Source organism: Bufo gargarizans, chromosome 7 (genome assembly GCF_014858855.1).
Source record: "Bufo gargarizans isolate SCDJY-AF-19 chromosome 7, ASM1485885v1, whole genome shotgun sequence".
NCBI lineage: Eukaryota > Metazoa > Chordata > Amphibia > Anura > Bufonidae > Bufo > Bufo gargarizans.
Window position 1 is genome coordinate 133,770,704 of NC_058086.1, and position 26,413 is coordinate 133,797,116.

At 40.7% G+C, this 26,413-nt stretch overlaps 1 protein-coding gene across 2 annotated transcripts in view; it reads right to left on the minus strand.

The window, feature by feature from the left end:
- The window catches only part of LHX9 (LIM homeobox 9), a 46,615-nt gene extending 22,081 nt beyond the window's left edge, over window positions 1–24,534 (minus strand). For both annotated transcript variants that reach the window (XM_044301741.1, XM_044301740.1), the window contains exons 1-3: window positions 24,173–24,534; window positions 18,988–19,190; window positions 14,931–15,292 (exon numbers count right to left, since the gene is read on the minus strand). In XM_044301741.1, the coding sequence (XP_044157676.1) occupies window positions 14,931–15,292; window positions 18,988–19,190; window positions 24,173–24,349 (742 nt within the window). In that variant the 5' untranslated portion in view covers window positions 24,350–24,534. The remainder of the gene's footprint in view (window positions 1–14,930; window positions 15,293–18,987; window positions 19,191–24,172) is intronic.
- Between the last annotated feature and the right edge of the window lie 1,879 nt (window positions 24,535–26,413).

Here is a 26,413-nt window from a genome sequence, read left to right on the forward strand (position 1 = left end):
AATTTTCCAGTGGGATGATTCACATCTTCGACAGACAATAATCTGCTACTGGCCATCGCAAACTAATGTTTGTGTTCAATTTTCACACAGTGGTCTGCCAAAATAGCCAAATTCAGCTACTTTGGTCCACTTTTATCTCATGCATGGGCACCTGTAGAACTATCCACCAATCTTTCCTCTCCAGAGCGTGATGTGGAGAACTACAACCGGGTTCCAGAATGTGCACAACGCCTGGACAAAAATAGCAATGTGCAGGCAACAGTTTAGAAGAAATGGCAATGCTCCTCAGAGGGCAGAGGGCCCTTAATTTTAGCATTTCTAGTTTTTAGACCCCTAGTCATTAGCAAGTGGAAGCACATCCTACTGATCTGTCATTACATACTTAAGTGGGAAAACCTGTTTTACTTTTACTACTTCACACATCTTGATTACTGAAAGCTCGAGGCTGCACAGGAACACTCACTACAGGACGCCCAAACTCAAACTAATGGCATTAGATTCAGTCGTGGGATAGTAAAGGCAACTAAATATTAGCCTAAAATTGTGACTTACAAGTGATACATATAAAGTTGTATCCTTTTGTATAGGCAGGTAAAAGGCTCCTCAGTTGTATAACTTGTATATTGCCCTGCACATGTAGGCAAGGCCTGAATTATGTGGTTCAAAATAACATTACAATATTGACCATTTAAAGGGGTCGTCTCACTTCAGTAAGTTGCATTTATCGTGTAGAGAAAGTTAATATAAGGCACATACTAATGTATTGAGATTGTCCATATTGCTTCCTTTGCTGGCTGTTTTCGTTTTTCCATCAAATTATATACTGCTCATTTCCATGGTTACAGACCACCCTGCAATTCACCCTGCTTGCACACTATAGGAAAAAGCATCAGCCTCTCTGGTGGCCGGGACCATGGGAGCGGGACATAGCCTAGTGCTTTTTCCTATATTGTGCAAGCACGACCACCACTTATGGATTGCAGGGTGGTCCTGACATCCACAGATCATGTGACACTGATCACACTTCTTACCAGTGAGGCTTTCTACATCCTACATTATAAGCCAACAATGCAGGACGTAACCAATAGCAACTGAAAATCGAAACTGTTTTGCCGTAGGGTGCAATGTTATACTAATAGCTTTTGAAAAAAAAAGGCAGTTTTGATAAATTATGGTATTTGGGGAAAGTGATATAACAGCAATATATCTTAGGTGGGATACATTTATATTAGTGGCGCAACCTCTTTAAGGTTGTCCCATCAACATTACATTTCTGCATACATTACAGAAATACTCTGATGTCAAAGCTTCCATGACTCTGGTAGTCCACTACATTCTCCAGTGAAAAAGCCACAGAACCGTGTTTTTCTATCCATTCACCATTATGCAGTGTTCATGTCACATGTCTGCAGAAATATATAATGCGGTTTATATGAGAATAAACAATATATTTTTGTCTAAGGGCAAATGCACACGACTATGTGTGCCCCAGGGCCGTATTACGGACCGCAAACATCCAGTCCGCAATATACGGGCACCGTCCGTGTGCACATCGTATCGCCCATTGACTTGAATGGGTCCGCAATATACGGAGTGGTGCAGGGCGTAGGCACTGATTGGAAGCTTCCATAGGATTTTGTTCCATGCCTAAGAACTGCAAAAAAAAGAACATTTTCATTTTTTTTTGCGCTACGGAAAGTATCTTGTGGGTCGTGGACCCATTCAAGTGAATGGGTCCCCATCTGCAAATGGCATTGACTCGGTCGGTAATCATGCATTGCAGACTGCTATTTTCGGTCCGCAGCAGGGAACTGGGCATACACACTCATGTGTATGAGCCCTAAAGCTGTTTTCTAGTTAATCAATTTGATGCCTATATGATCCAGATATTTTGGTTTTCAAACCGCACTAAAAACATGAAACATCCTTTTAGGACAAGCATATGTATGTTTCCTCAGAACACTATTGACTCATTGTTCACAGAAGTAAGGTTTGTGACACAGTGAGAGGTTTGGTATGGGAAAACAGGTATTTACAGCCAGGTTAGGTCAAATCCCGGACCGGATTTTAAAGGTTTTAAAGGTTTTGGCAGCACCTGGCTGTCCTTGAATAGGCAGCTGGGCTCAGAAGCCATGCCTCTGTGTTGGGATCTGGGAGCCTTGTCTCTGGATGAAGGCTTGCTACCTATTTGGCATAAAAACAGGTTGGTGCTGCTATCAGCAAGGACTCTTTGAGGCAGAATTGCCGCATGGTGTACATTACCACCAACACCGCAAGCTGACTTCTCGTTTGAATATGACTGCTTGTTTTGTCATTTGCCTAAAGTGTGAATAAAATACTGAACTGTTTGATCCAAAGAACTTGTTGCCTCTATACTGCGTCCGCTAATCCTGTCTACCATAGAGAGTCCCCACAGGTTATAAATAGTTGTAAAATAAATTCTTTAGGCCTCCACATCTTTTGCGGCCCCATTGAAGCGAATGGGTCCGTATCCGAGCCGCAAAAACAGCGGCTCGGATGCAGACCAAAACAAAGGTCATGTGCATGAGGCCTTACTCTAATGAATGGCATTCTGTTTTATTCCATAGATAAGCCACTCACGAAAATAGGATCCCACATTATTCAGACTATTTCACATTATTCAGACTATATTTAAGGCTTCATTCACATCTCCGTCTTCTACTTAACCGCCGGATTTCCATTGACTGCAATGAAGTCCGGCTGTAATTCTCCCAATTCCTGGGATAAATGGCGGGATTCAGCCAGACAAAAACCATTGCATGCAACAGTTTTTTGTGCCGGATCAGGCATAAGCATCTCCGAAACAAAGATGTGAACGAAGCCTTAGTTGCTTCACGCTGACCTCAGTCTATAAACATTAGTTTTGCTCTAGATTATGCGCTGCTTAATTTCATAATATACCTTTTTATGGGCACAATATTTTTGCAGAACAGAGCACCAAATCCTCTGCTTCCATTCACACAGCTATAACGATAAGCGATAATATAGTACCTGCCTGTAGCAATCACTAGAGGGTGTATACTAAGTTATACAGTTCCCAAAGAAATCATGGAAAAAGGACTTAGGAATTTTAGTTGACAGTAAACTTAACTGTAGCAAACAGTGTCAGGCAGCTGCTGCTAAGGCTAATAAAATTATACTGTACGTTGCATCAAAAGGATATAGAGTCACAAGCGGAGAACATAGTCCTGCCACTTTACAAATCACTAGTCAAACCACACATTGTATACATTGTATACAGCGTATTGTATAGAATTCTGGAGAGGGTTTAGAGGAGGGCAACTAAAATATTACCTGGAATGGGTAAACTACAGGTTTAGGGTCCATTCACACGTCCGTAAATTTCGTTCCGCATTTTGCGGAACGGAATTGCGGACCCATTCATTTCTATGAATACTCCAGGTCCCTAGATACTTTTGGTCTTCAAACTGTATGAATGCCAAATAACTCACACTTTACATGATATAGGGGCACATTTATTAAGACGGGGGTTTTAGACGCAGGCCTTAATAACCCTTATTCCTGGTGGTGGATCCGCCGGAGTTATAAAGAGGCGCCGGCCTCTACATAACTTCAGCGGATCCTCCGACAGTTCTAAATGTAAAAGTTTCTTATCTGGCATACATTTAGATCATTTTCTGTGCCTAAGACAGGTGTAAAAAATGGTATATGAGATGGGCCTGCCAGCCCGTCCCCTTCCTTGCCAACGTCACTCACACATTTTTAGATCTGCCTTGAGCGGGGAGAGGTGTCACGACTGTGTCATGGTCTGGTGGTAGTGGACCGTGACACTTGTGCCGTGCATGCTTGTTGCCGGTGGCAACATGTTGTTTTAGCATGTGTGGTCACTTCCCCTTTTAATCTGGTTTTCCTTCCCATTTTGGTGTGTACAGGGTTAAGGTGTGTGCAAGGTGGAGCTGGGTGTGGCCTCATGGTTCTTCTTAAGTTGGAGTTGTGATACTGAGGTCAGTTGTTTGTCTGCCTTTGTAGGAGAAGGAGCTTTGCTCCTCTCTGGATGTTTCACCTGTCCGTATGGGCCTCCTTGTGGAACATCAAGGTCTTTAGCAATGTCTCCCTATGTTGTCCTCCTTGTTCCCTTCCTTACCTGTTGTTATGTTTGGTGTGGGTTTGTTTTGGGATTTGTTGTTATGTCTAGTTTGGTGTTCTGTGTCTAGTATGTTTGGTGTATTGCCCGGCATGGTTGCTAGACATCCTCTTGTTTGTCTTTGCCTCTTGAATGGGGTCTCAGGGTTCCCCGGAGGGGGAACCACTAGTCAGTGTGCAGCTCTGCTGGGGTCACCATGCATCTTATCCGCATGGGGGTCCAGGCAGGTTCTGGTTTTCTGGATTCCATATCTGTGTTTTGTGCTGTGACCGGGGAGGTGAACGGATTCCAGTACATCTGCATGGGGTACAGTTGTCGTGGTTGCAGCGGCAGGTAAGTACGTGTTGTCTTTGCTCTTACCTGCCGATCCAGTAGCTGTGCACTGTCTGTCCCTTCCCTGGCAGCTAGGCCAGTGAGACTCCTGTTCATCCGTGTTTGGGAGGAACAGGTTGTCTCATCCCCTTTCTCTTTTTGAGGGACTATCAGGGCGACTCAGGGTCCTAGGTTTACTGGGTATGAGCCGTCATACAATCCAGAGTGAGGACTTAGGGCGAGGATTAGGGATGCAATAGGAGGTGTCCAACCCCCTTATCCCAGCCTCTGGCCTAGTTGCTTGTCCATCTGCATTACATTGTACGGTGGGGGGTTTCCCCCACTCCCCACTGTAACAAGAGGTTGCAGATTGCTGTGCAAAGGTCCTAATTTAGGCGTATTTCTGTTTGATAAATGACCCCCAGACTCTATAAATATATGCTAATTGTTTGCATAGTGATATTGCCTTATACATTTTTATAGTAAAATAATAGTAGCAGGCACTCGCTAGTACAGCTGGATACACGTATAATTTATTAATAAATAAAATACAGATAAAAGGTTAAAAAATTATTAGTCAGTGGATCCTCTGAAATAGTTGTATATGCTTTGGTGGAGCAGCTGATTGCACTTGATTACTAGCTATAACTGTATATTGGTAAGCTTGTTGAATTAGTACAGTATATAGATAGTCCCAACGTTGGAGGTGCTAATCAAAGCAGCTCTAGGTACAATAATTCATAGTTCCATTGTTATGTTGAAAGTCCCCATATGAAATATGCCATGTATGGTAATCAGAGTATTGGTTTCACAAACCGCTATACAGATGCTATCGCCTAATGCAAACTTCATACACTGCAATCAATTGTCACCAGAACAGTTTGCGGACCGCACATCGCCGGCACTTAATAGAAAAAGCCTAATCTTGTCCGCAATTGCGGACAAGAAGAGGACATGTTCTATTTTTTTTCGGGATCGGAATTGCGGACCCGGAAGTGCGGATCCGCAATTCCGGATCTGTACTAGAGGTTCTTCTCTCTCTACAACTGCAGTGTCATCTGGACTTTGATTGACAGGGCCAGGCATGTACCAGCTGTACTAGCGAGTGCCTGCTACTATTATTTTACTATAAAAATGTATAAGGCAATATCACTATGCAAACAATTAGCATATATTTATAGAGTCTGGGGGTCATTTATCAAACAGAAATACGCCTAAATTAGGACCTTTGCACCGCAATCTGCAACCTCTTGTTACAGTGGGGAGTGGGGGAAACTCCCCACCGTACAATGTAATGCAGATGGACAAGCAACTAGGCCAGAGGCTGGGATAAGGGGTTGGACACCTCCTATTGCATCCCTAATCCTCGCCCTAAGACCTCACTCTGGATTGTACGACGGCTCATACCCAGGAAACCTAGGACCCTGAGTCGCCCTGATAGTCCCTCAAAAAGAGAGAGGGGATGAGACGACCTGTTCCTCCCAAACGCAGATGAACAGGAGTCTCACTGGCCTAGCTGCCAGGGAAGGGATAGACAGTGCACAGCTACTGGATCAGCAGGTAAGAGCAAAGACAACACGCACTTACCTGCCAGTGCAACCATGACAACTGGACCCCATGCAGATGTACTGGAATCTGTTCACCTCCCAGGACACAGCACAAAACACAGATACGGAATCCAGAAAACCAGAACCTGCCTGGACCCCCATGCGGATAGGATCCATGGTGGCCCCAGCAGAGCTGCACACTGACTAGTGGTTCCCCCTCCGGGGAATCCTGAGACCCCATTCCAGAGGCACAGACAAACAAGAGGATGTCTAGCAACCATGCCGGGCAATATACCAGACACAGAACACCAAACTAGACATAACAACAAATCCCCAAAACAAACCCACACCAAACATAACAACAGGTAAGGAAGGGAACAAGGAGGAGAACATAGGGAGACATCGCTAAAGACCTTGATGTTCCACAAGGAGGCCCATACGGACAGGTGAAAGGCAGACAAACAACTGACCACAGTGTCACAACTCCAACATAAGAAGAGCCATGAGGCCACACCCAGCTCCACCTTGCACACACCTTAACCCTGTACACACCAAAATGGGAAGTGACCACACATGTTAAAACAACATGTTGCCACCGGCAACAAGCATGCACGGCACAAGTGTCACGTTCCACTACCACCAGACCATGACACAGTCTTGACACCTCTCCCCGCTCAAGGCAGATCTAAAAATGTGTGAGTGACGTTGGCAAGGAAGGGGACGGGCCAGCAGGCCCATCTCATATACCATTTTCTACACCTGTCTTAGGCACAGAAAATGGTCTAAATGTATGCCAGCTAAGAAACTTTTACATTTAGAACTGTCGGAGGATCCGCTGAAGTTATGTAGAGGCCGGCGCCTCTTTATAACTCTGGCGGATCCACCACCAGGAATAAGGGTTATTAAGGCCTGCGTCTTAAACCCCGGTCTTAATAAATGTGCCCCTATATCTTGTAAAGTGTGAGTTATTTGGCATTCATACAGTTTGAAATGCAAAAGTATCTAGGGACCTGGAGTATTCATGTGTTGCAGTAGTAGCAGAACACAAAACTAAACCACCATTGCAGCCACAGCAAAATCATGCTAGAACATACATTACAGTCACACTGGGCAGATAAAACTGATTTTCTGCAGTCAATTCTGCTGTGCAAAATCAGCAGCAATTATGACACATGTGGTCATACCCTCAAACATAAAATGTTGTTTCTGTTTGGTTGCAACATAGGTGCTATCACTGGCCATGGTTTCTTTTTGTTTAGAAGAAGTTCTATGAAATGTTCTACAACTGTTGGTAAGAAAACACACATTGCAGTTTGCATGGGCTGCAGTTTTCCCATTCCCCACTGAATTCAACAGCCAGTTTTGCTAAATAGTAACTTATTCACTGTGATTTTTTGGATGAAAAAACAGTAGAGTAATCAATGATGGACGCAATTCTATGACGGAATTGCAAATTGCCACAAAAAAACCCTGCAAGTTAAAGGGTTGTCTCACTTCAGCAAATAGCATTTATAATGTAGATGAAGTTACTAGAGATGAGCGAATTTTATGTTATGAAATTCGTTCACGCTTTGTTTGGTGGTAAAAGCAAGGAGGGGAGTCCTCTCCTGCATAACAAAAACGGGATGGATCCGTTATGCTGGCCATAGACTTCTATTATGACGGAATGAATAACAGAATGCCTCTAAAGGCATTCCGTTACGCATTCCGTCATAGAATTGGTCTGTGGTAACGGAATCCATAATGCAATTCGTCTTTTACCACGAAACAAAGCGTGAATGAATTTCATAACATGAAATTCGCTCATCTCTAGTAAATTCCTCTACATAATAAATGCTATTCCCTGAATGAGACAACCCTTTAACTTGCAGGGTTTTTAAGTGGCAATTAGCAATAAGCCATGTCCACTCACCATGGCTCAGCCACACATGCAAGACTGCGGTCTGACAGTACGGCCAAGACACATCCACCCACGCGCTTTTTTGCAGTCAAATCATGCGGATCATGGCTGCCATGGCTGGGTCTGCTTGGCCACATGCTGCCAGTCACACTGTTGGGCCATACCCTAATAGCATCCTTTTTACAAGATTGATCATTGATTAGTCAACCGAATGGTTGAATGAATCACTGAAAATAATGATTATTTTTTTCTGCTCTGACTCCTGAGGTGACTTGCAAGTCATTTCTACCCAATAAAATAAACAATTTGCTATTGCAAGGACAATTTGATCCAAATGGGTGACAGTAAAAGATAATTAGTGAGAAATGGCAGGTGTTATTAATTCCCTGGTGGCATTGCAAGGGTTATGAGATATCGCTGAGCTCAGGGTTTTACTGGATTATTAAATGCTGGTTGTTGGCCAAGGGATTCCAGTGTCACTACTAATTAATGGGAAATAATTAGCACAGGAGGTGCCCTGTTCGTCTACATCACGCATCATAGAACTTGAAGCTTGACTATGAGGATTTTCCAGAATGAAAGAAGGCTAGGGTCACAGTTGGGCAGACTATCCTAGAGACTGGTTTGATCATACGAGAAAAACAAGATAATGACACCGTCAGATCCACCCTTCTGAAGTGACGAAACCTTTCAATTGTTGCATTGCCTGTGTAAGATAAATGTGTCAGACTCAGGTTACGCTTTAAGACTACCAAGGAGGCCAGTCATCCTTAGGCCTCATGCACACGACCGTTGTTTGGGTCCGCATCCGAGCCGCCGTTCTGGCGGCTCGGATGTGGACCCATTCACTTCAATGGGGCCGCAAAAGATGCAGACAGCACTCTGTGTGCTGTCCGCATCCGTAGCTCCGTTTCGCGACCCCGCTAACAAAATATAACATATCCTATTCTTGTCCGCGCTTTGCGGACAAGAATAGGCATTTATATTGCCGGTGCCCATTCCGTTCCGCAAATTGCGGACTTCTGTTTTTTTGCGGATCCGCGGTTTGCGGACTGCAAAAAATGGCACGGTCGTGTGCATGAGGCCTTACTGGTATTTTCTTCAGTGATTGCTTTAAGTAGCTCCTAATAAACTAGATGAAGCCTAACTTCACAGTAAATGTCCCTGGTTTATCATCTTTCATTTTTGGGTACAACGTTTTGCATAATAGCTTTTATAATCTTCAAAGGTCAAAACTTAGTTCTTTTGATACAAAGCTCAAAATATTTTCCATAGTCATAGAAATAAAGGGGTTCCCCAGGACTAAAAAAATGATGGTCTATCCTAAAGATAGGATATTAATATCAATATCTGTGGGGGTCCAACTCATACCAACTCCACCAATTACCACGCGCCATGGTATATAATGAAGGAGAAGTAGTACTCTGTACAGCACTGTAGCCCGTTTGTTCTTCTAAGGATAAGCCATAAATGTTGTAGTCCTGGAGAAGAATACAATTCTAGCAGCCTGCAGTCACCACTAGAGGGAGCTTACTAAAGTCAGATGTATTACTGGGTTTAATGGAATCTGAAGAAAAACATATAAAGCTCCCCCTAGTGGGTGGTACCAGAATTCATATAATGTAAATCATGGCTGTGTGAAAAGGAATCAGTGGTTCTGTAAGAGTTGACTCTCTTAGGCCTAGTTCACACGAACGTATGGCTTTGGCCTTATGCACACGACCGTATTTTGTTTCCGTGTCCGTTCCATTTTTTTTTTGCGGATAGGATGAGGACCCATTCATTTCAATGGGTCCGCAAAAAAACGCGAACAGCACACCGTGTGCTGTCCGCATCAGTATGTCCGTTCCGTTGCTCCGCCCAAAAAATAGTGCATGTCCTATTTTTTTTCTAGTTTGCGGACAAGAATCGGCATTATTACAATGGATCCGCAAAAAAAACGGATGAAATACGGAATGACATCCTTTTTTTTTTGCGGATCTGCAATTTGCGGACGGCAAAACACATACGTTTGTGTGCATGTAGCTTTTTATAGTTTTTTGCGGTCTGTTTTTTCACGAATCCGTTGTTTCGTTTTTGAGTTCCGTTGTGTTTCCGTTCCATTTTTCCCGTTCCGTTTTTCCATATGGCACATACAGTATACAGTAATTACATAGAAAAAATTGGGCTGGGCATAACATTTTCAATAGATGGTTCCACAAAAATGGAACGGATACGGAAGACATATGGATGCATTTCCGTATGTGTTCCATTTTTTGCGGACCAATTGACTTGAATGGAGCCACGGAACGTGATTTGCGGGCAAATAATAGGACATATTCTATCTTAGAACGGACCAGAAAAACGGAAATACGGAAACTGAATGCTTACAGAACACATTCCGTTTTTAATGCGGAACCATTGAAATGAATAGTTCCGAATACGGAACACAAAAATGGCCCGTACACTCGCAAAAAAACCGATCGGGTGAGCTAGGCCTTAGGCTGTGTCTCTCTTCGGATGTTTCACCAGCAGACTACAGACTATAGATCCCTATGATGCTGTGAGTTCAGTTCAGTTAAACCCAGGGTTGGATGACACATCCAAGTAATAGAGATGAACTGAATCATAAATCCAGAACACGGCTGTGTGACTCCGGCCTTATGAAGATGTATTATTAATTTTATTTAAAACTTTTGCACTTATTTAAATTTAAGAAGAAAACAGAAGAATGTTCATGGGTGGCCATTTACTGTTCTATTCACCCTGCCCCAGGATACAAGTGATTCTCCTTCTACCTGAGCGGACGGTCTTACTGTAGACTTGCTGAATCCGGCAACTTGTCACCTCCATCATACCTGCCTTCAATTTTTTCACGCACAAATAATTTTTTTGCTGAATTTTAACATTTTTGCAGAGAAAAAATGCTGTGCCTTTTTAAGCGGTTTTTGTGAAGCTCAGGAACTACACAGCTCCGTCCCCTGCACAGCGCCAGGTCACAGCGGCGATTCGTCCATTGAAGTGAACGTGCGGGTTCCAGCAGCAGAGCTTCTGTAAACAGCTGATACCAGGAGTGTCGTGAGATCGACCCCCACTGATCTGATATTGATGAGTGACCTATCCTTTAAGTCATGGAAAACCCTTTTAATGTTGTTTTTTACAAACATTTTTGGAAGTATTTTGTACTGGGCTTTTTTGTCTGAATTCCTATAAAAACGTCTGTGGGGAAAAACACCAGAAAAATTGTCCCACTTTATTATAAAAAAAAACAGCTGTCCTAAAAAATGGTAAAGGACCCAAAACCAATACTGTAGGCATCACTTATTATTAACAGAAATGTCCACAAAAGCTATATTTATTACCCATAGCAACCAAAGAGAGCGTTGCCTTCTGCTGGGGTTGGTTGCTATGGGCAACAAAGACAGTTTTTCTTTTGGACAGTTTTGATGAATTGCCTCCTGTGTCTGTAGACTTGACATTATTCTGCCATAGATGTGAGTGTAATATCTGATCACACTGTTTTTTAAATAAAATACAAAGTGAAAATTGCCCAGTAAAATGCTGCACAGTGGTGCACGATGTAGGATAAATTTGGTAGATGGCTGGGCACTTTTCCGTTACCTCAACTGCTGGTTAAGTTACTTTGTGCTAAGATTTTGGTGCAACTGTGCTACAACCTTTCACATCTTAAAGCCATGCCCCCCAGAACTGAAACAAGCGAGCCAGGAGAAGTGGGTCATCTTTTTGTGCATTTGCTTCATAAATAGGTCTTAAAGTCACACTATTGGGGTCATTTATCAAACTGGCGTAAAATAGAACTGGCTTAGTTGCCCATAGCAACCAATCAGATTCCTCCTTTCATTTTCCAAAGGAGCTGTCAAAAATGAAAGGTGGAATCTGATTGGTTGCTATGGGCGACTAAGCCAGTTCTACTTTACACCAGTTTGATAAATGACCCCATATATGCAAGAAATGTGTCAAAATTTGGTCTATCTGTAATCACATTAGCACATGTGCTCCTGTGTCTGTGGAGTTATCTTGATTGCAGTGCAGTATAAGAATTTGGGAGCATTTCCCATAAATGTACATAAGCTGGAGTCACACATACAGGGCGAGATTTATAAAAACTGGCATTTACGCTGGTCTTATATGCCCTGCGCTGATGTGAGATGGGGCAAAGGTATTCAGAGCCTCATGCCTCTTAATAAATTTGCATCTCCTGTTGTCCATGCACCAGACTGAAATCTATGGTAGCCAAGAGCAGGAGTAAATTTCAGGTAAAATGTACGCCAGTTTTCTGGTGCACGTGTTGTTAAATTATTCGGGGAGTGGAGGTCCCACCGGTGGGCCACCTCCTCCGCCCACAACCCACCCACTTTTTGGTGAAGTGGTGAGGATGTCATAAAAAGTTAAATATGGCTGCATTCACATCTATAGCAGCAGATCTGGCAAGCTGTTTTCACCGGATCTGGCATTGCCGCATACTATAGTTCACGGACAGATCCCCATAGACTTTAATGAGGTCTAGGGATGTTCCTGCCACTTTACAGAATAAATGCTGTGTTTTGGCTGGACAAAAACCTCTGCATGCAGCCAACAGCCGGCATTTGTGCCAGATCAGGTTTCCATATCAGATGCGAACGCAGCCTGAGTCACAAATTTTGATACAAAACAGCACTCACAACAAAATGTGCAACTCTTGTACACCAGAACACGACATACAGCCATATGAAATCTCCCCCACAGTGTCAATGCTGTTTTTGATGCAGGTATTAATGCTTTTTTTTTTTTTGCAAAATCCAGGAGCACATACAAAAGGAAAGAAACGAGTTGAGTAAAGCCTGATACATCTCTACTGCATTCACTTACAAAACTGCATCAGAACTGAAAGTGTGAATTTGGCCAAATGAAGCCCAAAGAATAGTCTGAGGAGACAAGCTAAGGCCACATGCACACGGCCATGCCGTTTTTTGCGGTCCACAAACCACAGATCCGCAAAAAACAGAAGCCGTCCGTGTTGCCTTCCGCAATTTGCGGAACGTAACGGGCGCCGGCAATATAATTAGCGGGTCCGCGGAACGGAGCCACGGATGCGGACAGCACACAGAGTGCTGTCCGCATCTTTTGCGGCCCTATTGGAGTGAATGGGTCCGCATCCGAACCACCAAAACGGCGGCTCGGATGCGGACCCAAACAACAGTCGTGTGCATGAGGCCTAACATGGGTTTTAATTATATTTACTAATCTTTAGGAATCACTGGTAGACATATTATGCGCTGTACCAAACACATGCATCTAAGCTGTCCATCAAAAGGGGCGGCAGCTTTGGTTATCCAGTACAGCTGTTTGTCAGCGAGAAGCTGAAGCACAACAAATATAATTGTTTCAGAGCAGAGCTTAGAGTTTAATTGAGTCTGAGGAAACCCAGAGCAGCCAGCAAATATCACAACTGTCTGGATGGTAGTCTGGGCCTGGCTGGTACCTGAAAGTTGTAAGTACTTGAAAGTTGACCACGGATATCCTATGGCAGAGGTCTTCAACATTGTCTAGCTCAGGAACCAAATATGGCAGAAGGTGTTGAGCCACACTGAGTATTAGAGTTTTCTGGAATCTAAATATTCATGGACTATCCTTAAAGGGAGTCTCTGTCAAGCACTATTAAGTACAGTAATACCATGTATAGAAAATCTGCTGCTGACTCCAGATCAGTAATTTATTTATCAATACTCACCCCATTCCACCGCTATGCACCACAAAACAGCCATAGAATGCATAGAGAGGACTTCTCCTGGAGTCCTCTCCATTATGGGCGCATGCACAAGAGTCCTCTCAACGCAGTCCATGGCTGGTTTGCAGGATCACAGTGAGGGAATAGAAGATGTGCATCAACATGCCAATCACTAATCCAGAGTCATCAGCAGGTGTCCTATACATGTATTACTGGGCCTTCTGGCGGTGACAGATTCCCTTTAAGATAACTCATCAATATCAGATTGTGGCAGTCCGACTCCTGCTATCCCACCAATCAGCTGATAGTAGGAGTCATTGTTTAGTGGGTGGCAAATGTACTCCAAGCTCAGTCTTATTCATGTAAATTATTCAAGTTATTTGCTTGTCGATTGTCAATGACCGCATGGTTTGCCTGAACCATCATCAAGCAGATTGTGCAAGCGCAACTGTCTGCCTTTCAGACTTGTTCACAAAGCCTCTATCACTTGTCCTCAGACTTTAGTGAAGTCCAGCCGCTGCCCTCTGCAGAGAGCTCTAGGATTTTGGCGAGTGGCAAGGAATATGTGATTAATTCATCTGCAGCAAGAAGCTTTAAACTAATTGGATGAGGGTCGTGAACACGTCAGCTAGATCAAGAGGGAGGGCCCATGGGTGGAGAAGATATGTCCTGCCTCTGTGCCGATACAGGATGTTATATCATCTTGCCACTTGCTGCCCCCCAGCCTGTGAGTGACAGGAAAGGAATGTATAACCAGCACTTGAGGACACAGGGAGAAGAGGGAAGAGAGGTCCATTTCTGATTAGCTCATAGGTCCACTATGGGATTCACTGGCTCTCCAGTGGTTATATGGCTTTTCCCGAGTGGTCAGTGATATGGTTTTGACTCTGGTGCTAAGTTTCAGTGATGGGGAGCCACATGAAGTGGGAGTTAAATGCCACGTGTGACTTTTGAGCCACTGATTGGGGAACCCTGTCCTCTGGTCAGTTCATATACCAATGGCACCTTAATACCTACTTTGTTACCTATGTTCACAGCACAGGTTTCCTCTATAGAAAAAGGTGAATAACATTGCAAATGCATTGTTTTATTTGCCTTTATCTGAAGTACAGATATAGTAGAGTTAACACACATGCTTAACAAGACGTGTTAACTAAACTACTTGTGCTAAGCTGACATCTTCAATTGCTTTCGTACATTGTCTGGCAAATTATAGTCATACTGACAACATATTATTGTACTCCTGTATAATGACTGGAATGGTTGTAGGTGCTTTATATATGATATATATGGCTTAACATATTAAGTTACCTGCAAAAAAGTTTTGAAGGTTCTTACCTGAAGTGTAGTTGATGATGTCTACTCCCAGGGCAGGACTCTTCCTCTTTCTGGGTCTCCCCTTTTGCACGGTTCCTGTTCCATTGGTGAAGTAGGGAAGTGCAGACAGTCCTCCACCTTTGGCTGAAATCTCAGTGTAGTTGAGCTGAGGATGAAAATCTCCCTGGACCAAGAGCTCAAAGTGAGCCCGGCAATATACTAGATTTTCTTTCATGCCAAAATGGTCTCCTGTACTCAGGGTCTTGTTACACGTGGTGCATGTGAAGCAGCTTAGATGATAGACGGACTCTCTTGCTCTCATAACCATTTCTGAAGCTGAAATGCCAAGGTGGCATCGAGCACACCTCTGCACCGAAAACCTTCTGGAGACAAGCAAAACATTCATTCACTGAGGGCACTTGAAATTAAATCAATCCATATAAATGTTCATATGCTATAAATATGAATATGTTCCAATATATGCCTAGCATATGTTGAGACATACACCTAGCTGTAGGCATACATCAGGAATTATACTCTTTTTACCCTGCCACACAATGCTTGATGGGTTGTTATTATTATGCCTGAATTTAAAAGTTAATATTTCTAGTCTTTGTTTTTTTTTAAGTTGTCCTTTAAAAGTGCAAATATGTGAAAATGGGAAAAAACAGAACATACAATAAAAAAAAATGGTGGGCAGCATTCACACTGCTGAATATACTTCTATATGTATTTTTAAAATTCAATGGAGGGGATTTATAATCAGGGTAATATTTGAAGCCAGTTTTGCTTGAGTCTATATTAGCATACTTTGCGCCATATTCATGAAGTGTCGCACATGGTTTGTTAAATTTGTCACATCTTTAATCCTAGCACTTTTGTCTAGAAAAGCTTCTCCAGTTTTTCTACGCCACCCTCCTACTGGAGCAAGTTTGCCGCTTTTTTGCAACTTTGTAAAAAAAAGTCTCAGTGGTAAACCACGGAAGAAAGAAATTAGCAGGGGTCTCCACACCCACGTCCCCACCTACGAAAAAAATGTGGCTTTTAAAAGCCTGGTGTGATGGGTATAATAAATTGTGTTTAATCATTTTTGAGCATTACGTGGCATTTCCAGCAGTATTAAAATGAAATATTAAATTTAGTACACACAAATGCAGATCTTGAGAATAAGCATGTAAGTATATGTGACATAAATCCTATAAATATTACACACTACTAATTGCTTTATACCATATAAGCCAGGAGGACACATGTGGTCCTTGGGTGTTTAGACTGTGGCCCCTAAACCCTGCCTTCCATCAGAGCATAGCTTCAGGTGTGCAGTCTGGTGTCTTACTTTTCAGCTGCACACTTGGTTTACATACACTACACTATGTAACATGTATAATGGTGGTCCTGTATCTCTCGTGTGAACCAAAGGATTGGTCAAATGAGCTCATTTATTTTCCATGTATGAACTGGAGAAATGCAGACACCTGTGCATGAAACTGGGAGATGCGAATAAGACATACAGTCCTTTAGTAATGTGATCAGTTCACCACCAGTGTTCTCCTGGTTTGAGTGGGCCACCAGGTATCCAGAGCTGGTTATACAAATGCTTTATTTGGTTTTTCAATTATTTGATTTTTATAATAGATTTTTTTATCCATAATGCTCTTGTATCATTAAGGAACCTTTTTCCGAAACACCATTAGGCCTCTTTCACACTACAGTTTTATTTTTTTCCGTTTTGCGGTCCGTTTTTTGCGTTCCGTATACGGTCCGTATACGGAACCATTCATTTCAATGGTTCCGCAAAAAAACAGAATGTGTTCCGTATGCATTCCGTTTCCGTATTTCCGTTTTTCCGTTCCGTTGAAAGATAGAACATGTCCTATTATTGCCCGCAAATCACGGTCCGTGGCTCCATTCAAGTCAATGGGTCCGCAAAAAAAACGGAACACATAAGGAAATGCATCCGTATGTCTTCCGTTTCCGTTCCGTTTTTTCTGAACCATCTATTGAAAATGTTATGCCCAGCCCAATTTTTTCTATGTAATTACTGTATACTGTATATGCCATACGGAAAAACGGAACGGAACAACGGAACGGAAAGGGAACCACAACGGAAGCAAAAAAACGGAACAACAGATCCGTGAAAAACGGACCGCAAAACACTGAAATGGACATACTGTAGTGTGAAAGAGGCCTAATGCTGTACGCAGTAGACTGTCCATATGTATCATTATGTATTATTACCAATGTTTTCTTCAATAATTTCACATAGTGATATAATAAATGAAAGGAATCAGGTGGGTAAGGAAGACAAGTGACAAAGATACAATCTGATAACCCTGCTATGTAGTTCTTTGAAACTAAGTATATTTTTCTTAACAATTAAAAAATAAAAGGAGGGAAATTGTTGTCTGTTTTGGGTCTTGCAAGTTAAAGGAAACTTGTTTGAGAACCTGGAGTGGTCACCACAGCAGCATTCAAGTCCAGGGAAGAGGAGAATCCCGCACCACTTTTGATTTTAAGAATGTGGCTCAGTACTGAATGTTTTTCTGGCGTTCCTTTAGGCATTAGATCAGGCATCCTCAAACTGCGGCCCTCCAGCTGTTGCAAAACTACAAATCCTAGCATGCCCGAACAGCCTACAGGTATCAGCCTACAGCAGGGCATTGTGGGAGTTGTAGTTTTACAACAGCTGGAAGGCCGCAGTTTGAGGATGCCTGCATTAGATCATACTGGTCCACTAGAAGATCCCCTAGTAGATTCAAGCTCTGGCACAATTATCTATCTATCTATCTATCTACCTATCATGTCTCTGTTTAAAAATCACAGAAAACGATACAAAACATCCTGCACGATCTGATAACTGACTATGCGGATGTACATGGCAACATTAAGAGCTCGTTCATACGAACATGGGATGCCCGTTGCCGTATTGCGGACCACATTTGCGGATCCGCAATACACGGGCACAGTTCTGTGGCCATTCCGCAACTATTTATTTCTATGGGTCAGCAAACCCGGAGATGCGGAACGGAAGAACGAAACACTGCGGAAGCACTACGGGATTTCGTTCCGTGCTTCTGCACCGCAAAAAGATAGATCTTGCTCTATCTTTTTGCGGAACGGAAGAATGGAGTGAATGGATCTATGATCCCGATGCGCCTGCCCCATGGATGGTGGCTGTGCTTTGCGGACCGCAATTTGGGGTCCACAGCACAGGCATGGGCTTCACACATTCATGTGAAAATCACAGAAAATAATGCGCTAACACAATAGATGCAAACATTATATATGGCTAAGCCCTCACTCTGATATGTTAAAATCTGAGACCTTCAGCCAATATTTTTTGATCAAAGCACATCTGTCCCGCCTACCCACGCAAAGGTGATGTCAGTCTGGCAGGTCCTACTCTAACGCTGGGTTCACACCTAGGCGTTTCTCAAACGCGCGTTTCTATGCGCGTTTTTGTCACGCGTTTTATGCGCGTTTTTTTTAATAGTGAACGCGCGTTTGACGCGCGTTTGGGTGATTGACAGCAGTGTTGTCCAAAGAGTCTATGGCCCAAACGCACGTCAAACACGCCAAAAAAAGCTCCCGTACTTGTTTGAGCGTCGGGCGTTTTACAGCGCGATCGTACGCGCTGTAAAACGCCCAGGTGTGAACCCTTCCCATAGGGAATCATTGGTTCTTGCCTGTTGTGCGTTTTACAGCGCGTAGGAACGCGCTGTAAAACGCTCAGGTGTGCACCCAGCGTAAACCTACCTATGTCTCTGTTTACTTCTATCTATCTTTCCTCTGTTTACAGATATATATTTATCTATCTATTATCTATTCATCCGTCCATAGTAAAACTATGTTCACATCCCTAATTGCATATGGTGTCAGGCCTCATTCACATGACAGTATTTTGGTCAGTATTTTCCACAGTATTTATAAGCCAAAGCTAGGAGCGAGACATGAATATAGAAAAAAACTCTAATTGAAAGCTGTGCACCTCTTCCATCTTTTGGACCCACCCTGGCCTAAGGGTATAATCATGGGTTAGCTATGTGATTGTAACGGGACTGTCTACACAGTGCTGTACCTGTAATAATCTTCTTTGCAATATATGCTTCCATCCTTTGCAAAACAAGTCAATTCTGACTCCAAGGCCAGTTTACATTCACAGCACTTCAGACAGCGGAGATGCCATTGCTTGTCCACAGCCAAAAGGTAGTATCTGTCAGAGATCTTCCCTCCACATCCTGCACACAGAGCTGGCTTCTCTGGGCTGAGTGGCGGCATTCTCTGCGGTCACAATGAGAGAAGAGGTTAATATACAGGCAACACATGCTGGAGAAGAAATCACTGTTACATTCATGTGTGTCACATAAAGAAGTGAAAGAACCAACACTGCAAATAAGGATCATATGTGGCTGCTTTACTGCTTAGGAATTATCAGAAGGACCATATAGGCCTCGAACCAGGGCAGCAAACATGAACATGGGCTCAATTCTCTTACATATCATATATTTACTAAAAAAATAAGTGTGTGTGTATATAGATATATATATATATATATATATATATACGTATATATAAACCTTTGTTCTTAATATAAACCCACTAATAAGAGGTTGAGAGAAGGATTGTGTTCTATTATTTTATATTACTTGATATATTTTATGATGTTATGCTATATTATAGCATATAAATTTATTGGAGAAGTATTTTTTTCCTCTATCTTTTTAACCTAAAATTACATAGCCATAGAAATGCCATAAATCTATGGAGGATATAAAACTTGTTACACATGATAAAGAAGGCAGAAATATTTTGGCAGAAGTTTTTCTGATCCCTAAAAATGATTAACCTAAAAATGTTGACCGTCGTGGGTCAAATACAGAGTTAACGATGTGGATGATTATGTATGTTGATGAGGATATATACTTTTTATATGGGCGGACAGGCAGCCCTATGGTTATTGGCTATGTCTGCAGCCAATCTGATTGAACGTCTATAACAGGATGCAGGTAGTAAATATTTGATCTCCAATCTGTTGATGAGCACCAGGCTTGGGGCTTACCAGATGGTTTTCTGATCATTTTAATAGTTGAATACCATATACAAGACATAGAGTGATGGTTGTTACAATATTAATATCACTCGGAGAGCAAAAGTAGTTAACATATTACACATCATGCAGAGCAGGATAATTAAAATACATGGCATAATGTATCTCTATAGGGATATCCACTCCCAAAGGTAGGAGGCAGAATACTCCGATTCATGTCAATGATATCTGGTATCATTTAATATCAGTTTTCCTAATATTTCCAGATATCCTATAGCATGACATGTGACTGGCAGCCATAAGGTCATAACCCTTCATTTACACAAATATAAATTTCAGAATACAGTCATTAGCGTATTTAAGGAATATTTCCACTAACAAAAAAATCTGATTCATTTGTGGTTTTTTTGGGTTGTTAACGTTTCCATTAAGTTGTCTTAAGTCTACTTACATCTATTTCTGGGAAAGGTAAGTACCTAGCTTTACTGAAGTTGTGAATGACTAATCCACTTAGTAATGGTTAAATATCAGCAGTAACATATATTGCACCGTCCATTCAGGATTCCGGGGCAGCTGAGTGATGACCCCTTTGGGAGCTTTAACAGTGGCCCTATTGGTTGCCAACCAAAAACCAATATAGACAGCTACATAGACAGCCTCCACAAACATAATGTAACAGCTTGACATAGGGAGACCGATTTTTATGGTGATATTTTATTTATTTTAGGGAGAAATGCTCTGGTACACATGGACTGATGCAGATTTCATAGACCACTTTTACTAACACACATAAAACATCAAATATATTTATTAGAAGTAGGTGAATAAAGTGGAAATTTGAATAGTAGCCAATTAAATTTTTCCTTTGATTATTAAAACCGAAAGAAAATAAATTAAGCCTGCTTTTGTTGCTAAGGGCAACACCATTATAAATATTGGTGCCATAATGCAAAGAGGTACAGTGTATACATGCATACTGTATACAGCAGGGCAGCAGGCCTGTTCCATTATAATGAAACATTTTTCTATAGTGTATTAGAATATAACAGTTTAAAAATGTACTAAAACCTAAAACATACAATGGCGAAGATGCCGAAAGTAATCTCTAGGTGAAGTTCTCTATCCTTTAGAATGACACCTATCCACATTAGGAAAATGTGTTTGCAGTCATTTGTCCTAAGTAATATCTATGCCTATAATATATCTCTGTTGAAAGCAAGAAACAGGGCCCAATAAAACATCATGAGGCTACACAGTATAATTCTGCTGTGATATCACATAATGCTAATAGTTCTAGAATAATACAAATTACAGCCACATAAAATATAGTAGTAGTTTGGAGCAAAACTTTTAAACCTTCACCAAACTAAAACACCATAAACGTTTGCATAGAAAACATACACAATGGGAATGTACACCATGGAAGAGTAGAAAGCCTTTTATACATTGATAGTGAAATCCACTATATATGAAACTGTATATGAAACTAAGCAACTAGTACATATATGTAGATGCTACTGTGTGCCATTGAGAAGACTTTTTAAAACTGGACAATCCTTAGGTAATTCCAAACAATTTCCTTTTTAATACAATTTAAATCCAGTAAACAATCATTGTTCTGTTATGATTCTTGCTGAGTAGCTTAACTTTGTGGAAGGAACATGATTTTAAAAAATTGCTAAAAGACTGTATTCCAGTACCTTCACTCTTTACAATGGCCCAAAATGTTTTTATTTGTTATGTTGGTATTAAATAGGGAAACATATTGCATCAGGTTTTTAATTAGAATACTAATGGGAAGGGACAATAGATTATAAATATATTATACCATAAGGTGGTAATATTGTAAATATAGATAAAAATGCATAATTCTACATTTCCAATTCTATTAGTGATTAACTTATTTGGGTTAAGAGTGTTTTTACATCTAGCTTGTAATAAAAAAATAAAAATAAAAAATATACTAATTATCTAATTATTATTGTACATTTTAAACCAGGATCTTTTTTTATTTGTTGTTTATTTTTTTTTTATTTTTTTTTTGCTTTTTTTTTTTTTGCTTTTCTATGCGATTCAAAGATATGCAACATGACTCTTGGCAAACTGGCAGTTTTGTATCACTTTTGCATCAGTTGAAGGATCCCCATCATTTCTCTGTGACTTAACTGATGGAAAAAATCCATCAGTAAAAATAAAGCAAAATGATATTATGGAAAGAGTCCTTGCTACACCTTTGACCAGACCTAAGAAATTGATTAGATATACTTATGTATACTAAAATAATTTTATGCATCAGTTATCCAATCAGTTTGTACAGAAAAAAATAAAAATAAACACCCTTTCTGAATTTCCTTTCTATACATTAGAGTACCTTTCCATGTAGGGAATAACTATTTACAAGTGCAAACATTTATTTTGTTTGTATTAGTAAAAAATGTATTGAAAATATTTAAAATGTAAAAAAAAATATATATATACATATATATATATATATATACATATATATATATATATATATATATATATATATATATATATATAAAATATTTTTTACCCTTTTACCCAGGGTTCTCTTTCTTTAACCTACCTAGTTTACAAGGGAAGCTATTAGCTTAGAGCGTATACTGCCATTCAGTCATACACTTTGTTGTTCCCCCAAAAGTCAAATAAAACCCATAGTGCAGTAACACTACATATAGTTCTGGAGATATATAATTAGATGCTTCCTAAAGTCCTTTATGCTGGTTTCATTCGCCACAAATACAGATTCTTTCTCCTGGTTGATTGAGACACTGCTTATAAAGCCTTGAATTCAGAGGTATTAACACGTTAGTATCTGTCTGGATATCTCCCCAGAGAGCTTATTAAAGAAGGAAAAATATCCCTTATCCACTAATGAGGCTTGATCTCTGTCTAATCTCTTTTTTATACTGACCCCAATTAACATTGTCATCTTTTCAGGGGCTGATTTTACCTTTGACTATTTGTGTGTTTATAATGTAACTATGAATTTGTTTATTAAACTAACATCAGTATAATATTTTTCAACTAAGCTCAATAATCATCATAAAAGAAATACATTATAATTTTAATAATGTAGATATATTTACTGAGCAGAGTCAAATTTGTCTTTTTAATGAATAAGATTTATTTGACCTACTCCCAATAGAGATGTCTTTAAATACATATATCCTATCAAAATATAATGTGTCAGAATTATGAAATGAAAATACATTTATTAAAAACGGTATGATATTGAACACGTATTTACTTTGGCATTGTGCATAAAAATTATATATTTCTCTACAGCATTCTCTAATAAAGATATGACAAAATTCTAAAATCAGTTAGGAATCTGTACAGTGACTACAATAATGTTTTAAAAATGTGTATTTTGCAAGTGTGTCTAAAATGTAAAATTGCTTGAAGATTTGTATCACAGGGTTAAATAGAAGTCTGCAGGATAATAGTATTAATATTTAATGTGAACTCTAGCAATAAACAGCCACAGTTTACATCCCTGTACTCTGTAATGGAATAATAACCTGGAATTAAATGCAAAATAAAATAAATAAATGGGTTATTACCTGGTTAACTGCACAAAGGTATCAGATAAAGCCTGTAAACTGGATTTTTTAAAGCTGCAAACTGAATATTTAAGTATGATACATGTTATGTATGACCACATAAAGCTGGGGAATGGGAATGGTTGTATTTCTGCATCAAGAATGTCTCTAGTGGATGAAGAAAGAAAGAAAGAAAGAAAGAAAGAAAGAAAGAAAGAAAGAAAGAAAGAAAGAAAGAAAGAAAGAAAGAAAGAAAGAAAGAAAGAAAGAAAGAAAATATAAATTGTGATATAAAGATAGATAGATAGATAGATAGATAGATAGATAGATAGATAGATAGATAGCAGATGGATGGATAGATAGATTAAATCTATCTGACATATGTATGAAATGAGGAGAGAAATATATCCATAAAAAATGATTATGTATATATAGATATTACATCGAAAAGTAAAATAATATGTAAAATGGCAGCTATATGGTAAAAGGATAGAAAATGATAGAAATACAGATATATATGAAATAGGTAAATACTAGATGATAGACTATTACAATTTTGCTTAGTGTTTCATAGAAAATTATTGAAGCAACACTAGATTAGACAGATAGATTGATAACTTTAATAAAACTGTTTAACAAGGTGTACTCACTGTTTCTCTGCCATTGACCTGGATAGTTTTGGCCAGACGGCTATCTGCTGACTTGGACCGTCTCTCCATCTCTTCCATGATCCCTTGTATATGTCCCCCAGTTATCCCATGGAAGAGCATGGCTGCTGGTCGGAAGGGATAGGCACTTTCTTCTGTTCTGCAACCCACAATTTCCATATACAGCACCCCAATGTTTCTTCCAGCATCCACACACAGAGGAAGGTAGGGCAGTAGATATGAGTGATCTCCTCCTGGAAGTATCACAAGGCAGCACAATCAGCCATGGAGCATATTATGTGATGATGATGATGATGCTGCTGGTGGTGGTGTTGTGATAACTTAGAACAACTTCTCTCAGCAGAGCTCTTCCTCAGAGACAAGCTAGGGAGGAGGTCTACTCTGTCCTGTTGCTGCTCAGTCTCCCAGCACTTGGTCAGCACAGCAGCCTGGAGAGCCCACCACCAAATTGTGTGAGAGCTGGAACCATCCCATTCCTGATCACTGGGGAGGAGGGGCTGGATTTTGTTAAGCAAAACAAAAGGTTGTCTTGCACTAGTGGAGCCTTCCTGATGGACAAGTGGTGACAAGGGGGGGGGGGGGGGGGGCTCAGGGGGTGAACCCCCTCTTCATTTCATATATATATATATTCATTTTATAGTCTGGAACCTGGAGCTTGATGCACACAGGGCTACAGCTTCCCAACACCTCTCCAGGATGCCCATTGCTTTGTCACTTAAGAAAGTCCTGAGAAGAAGCTTCCTGATTTCCCACATCTTAATTTACGCTGGTCTCCAGTTTATTCCATTAACCCCCGAAACACACCACAACACAGATTATTATTATTATTATTATTAATTATTATTATTACTACTTCCACCATGTACTGTGTGCTTGTAGGTGTGATGCCAGCCATGCACTGAGCCATGTGCTGCTGCTCTGCAGGGACTTGGCTCCTCAGTGCACTGACACAGCGGGGGGTGCAGGAAGCTGTGAGCTCTGCGAGAGGAGCCAAGTGCATATCATCATCAGCTGAACCGAGAGGACACAGGGACACCAGGGACCTCTCTATATGATATATGTGGGGAGGAGGGGGGGGTAGTATGCACATGAAAGAGTCACACCTCTATGTGTGTGTGATGAGACCTCACTGGATGGAATAGATAGATAGATAGATAGATAGATAGATAGATAGATAGATAGATAGATAGATAGATTGATACAGATTAAATAAAACACATAAATGTAAAGGAGAAATAGACAGACACATCAATTGACAGACAGCGATAGATAGATAGATAGATAGATAGATAGATAGATAGATAGATAGATAGTAGATCTCCAGCAGGTAGGGGTAGTGCCGCTGCGGTTTCCCACCTCCAGGTGTGCACAGTGCTCTGTGTCCACATCTACAATGGGGAGTATGAGGGATGACTTCTGTACTGGGGGCTCTGGAGAGGGGTATCACATACAGGGCTGCCCTCATACCTCATTTCTGCACTCTCTCTGATCTATGGACAGGACACCTAGATCATCACATCGGGTCATATCTATGTGTGACTCCAGTTGTATGTAGACATCCCGATACCAAGGTCCTAAATAATCTACATTTCTCTGCAGGTCTGAGTTCTATAGAAATGAATAGAATCGGAATAGATCAAATAATTTCTCTTTTTCGTGTTTTGACAAAATACAAGTGACATGAATCCATCCCGAGCATCATATATACCATATATCATTATACACAGAGAGCTGATGGGGGGCTGTAATAATAATAATAGCGCCCCCCTGTCCGATCACTGCCCCTTGTGCACCCCGATATATGGCATACTCACTAATGCTAGTCATGTCAGCAGGTACATATGGCTATTTATTACTTATCCAAACATTCTCTCCTATTGCCATACGATTATTAAGAAAAGGAGCGATTCATTTCATATTTAATACATTTACATCTGTAATTTCTAATAGTAAACATAATAATAATGTAATGTGTGAAGCCAGGCTATAGATCCCAGTGATGTGCGGGGTGTGAACGGTCTCCAAATATCACAATGATATCAGCAGCAACTATGGAAGTTCCAGATAAACTCACAATACAATGTTCTGCAATTATCTATCTATTTATTATCTATCTCTATTATCTATCTATCTACCTATCTATCTACCTATCTATCTACCTATCTATTATATCATATTAAAGTTATCTATCTAATCTAGTGTTGTTTCATTAATTTTCTATGA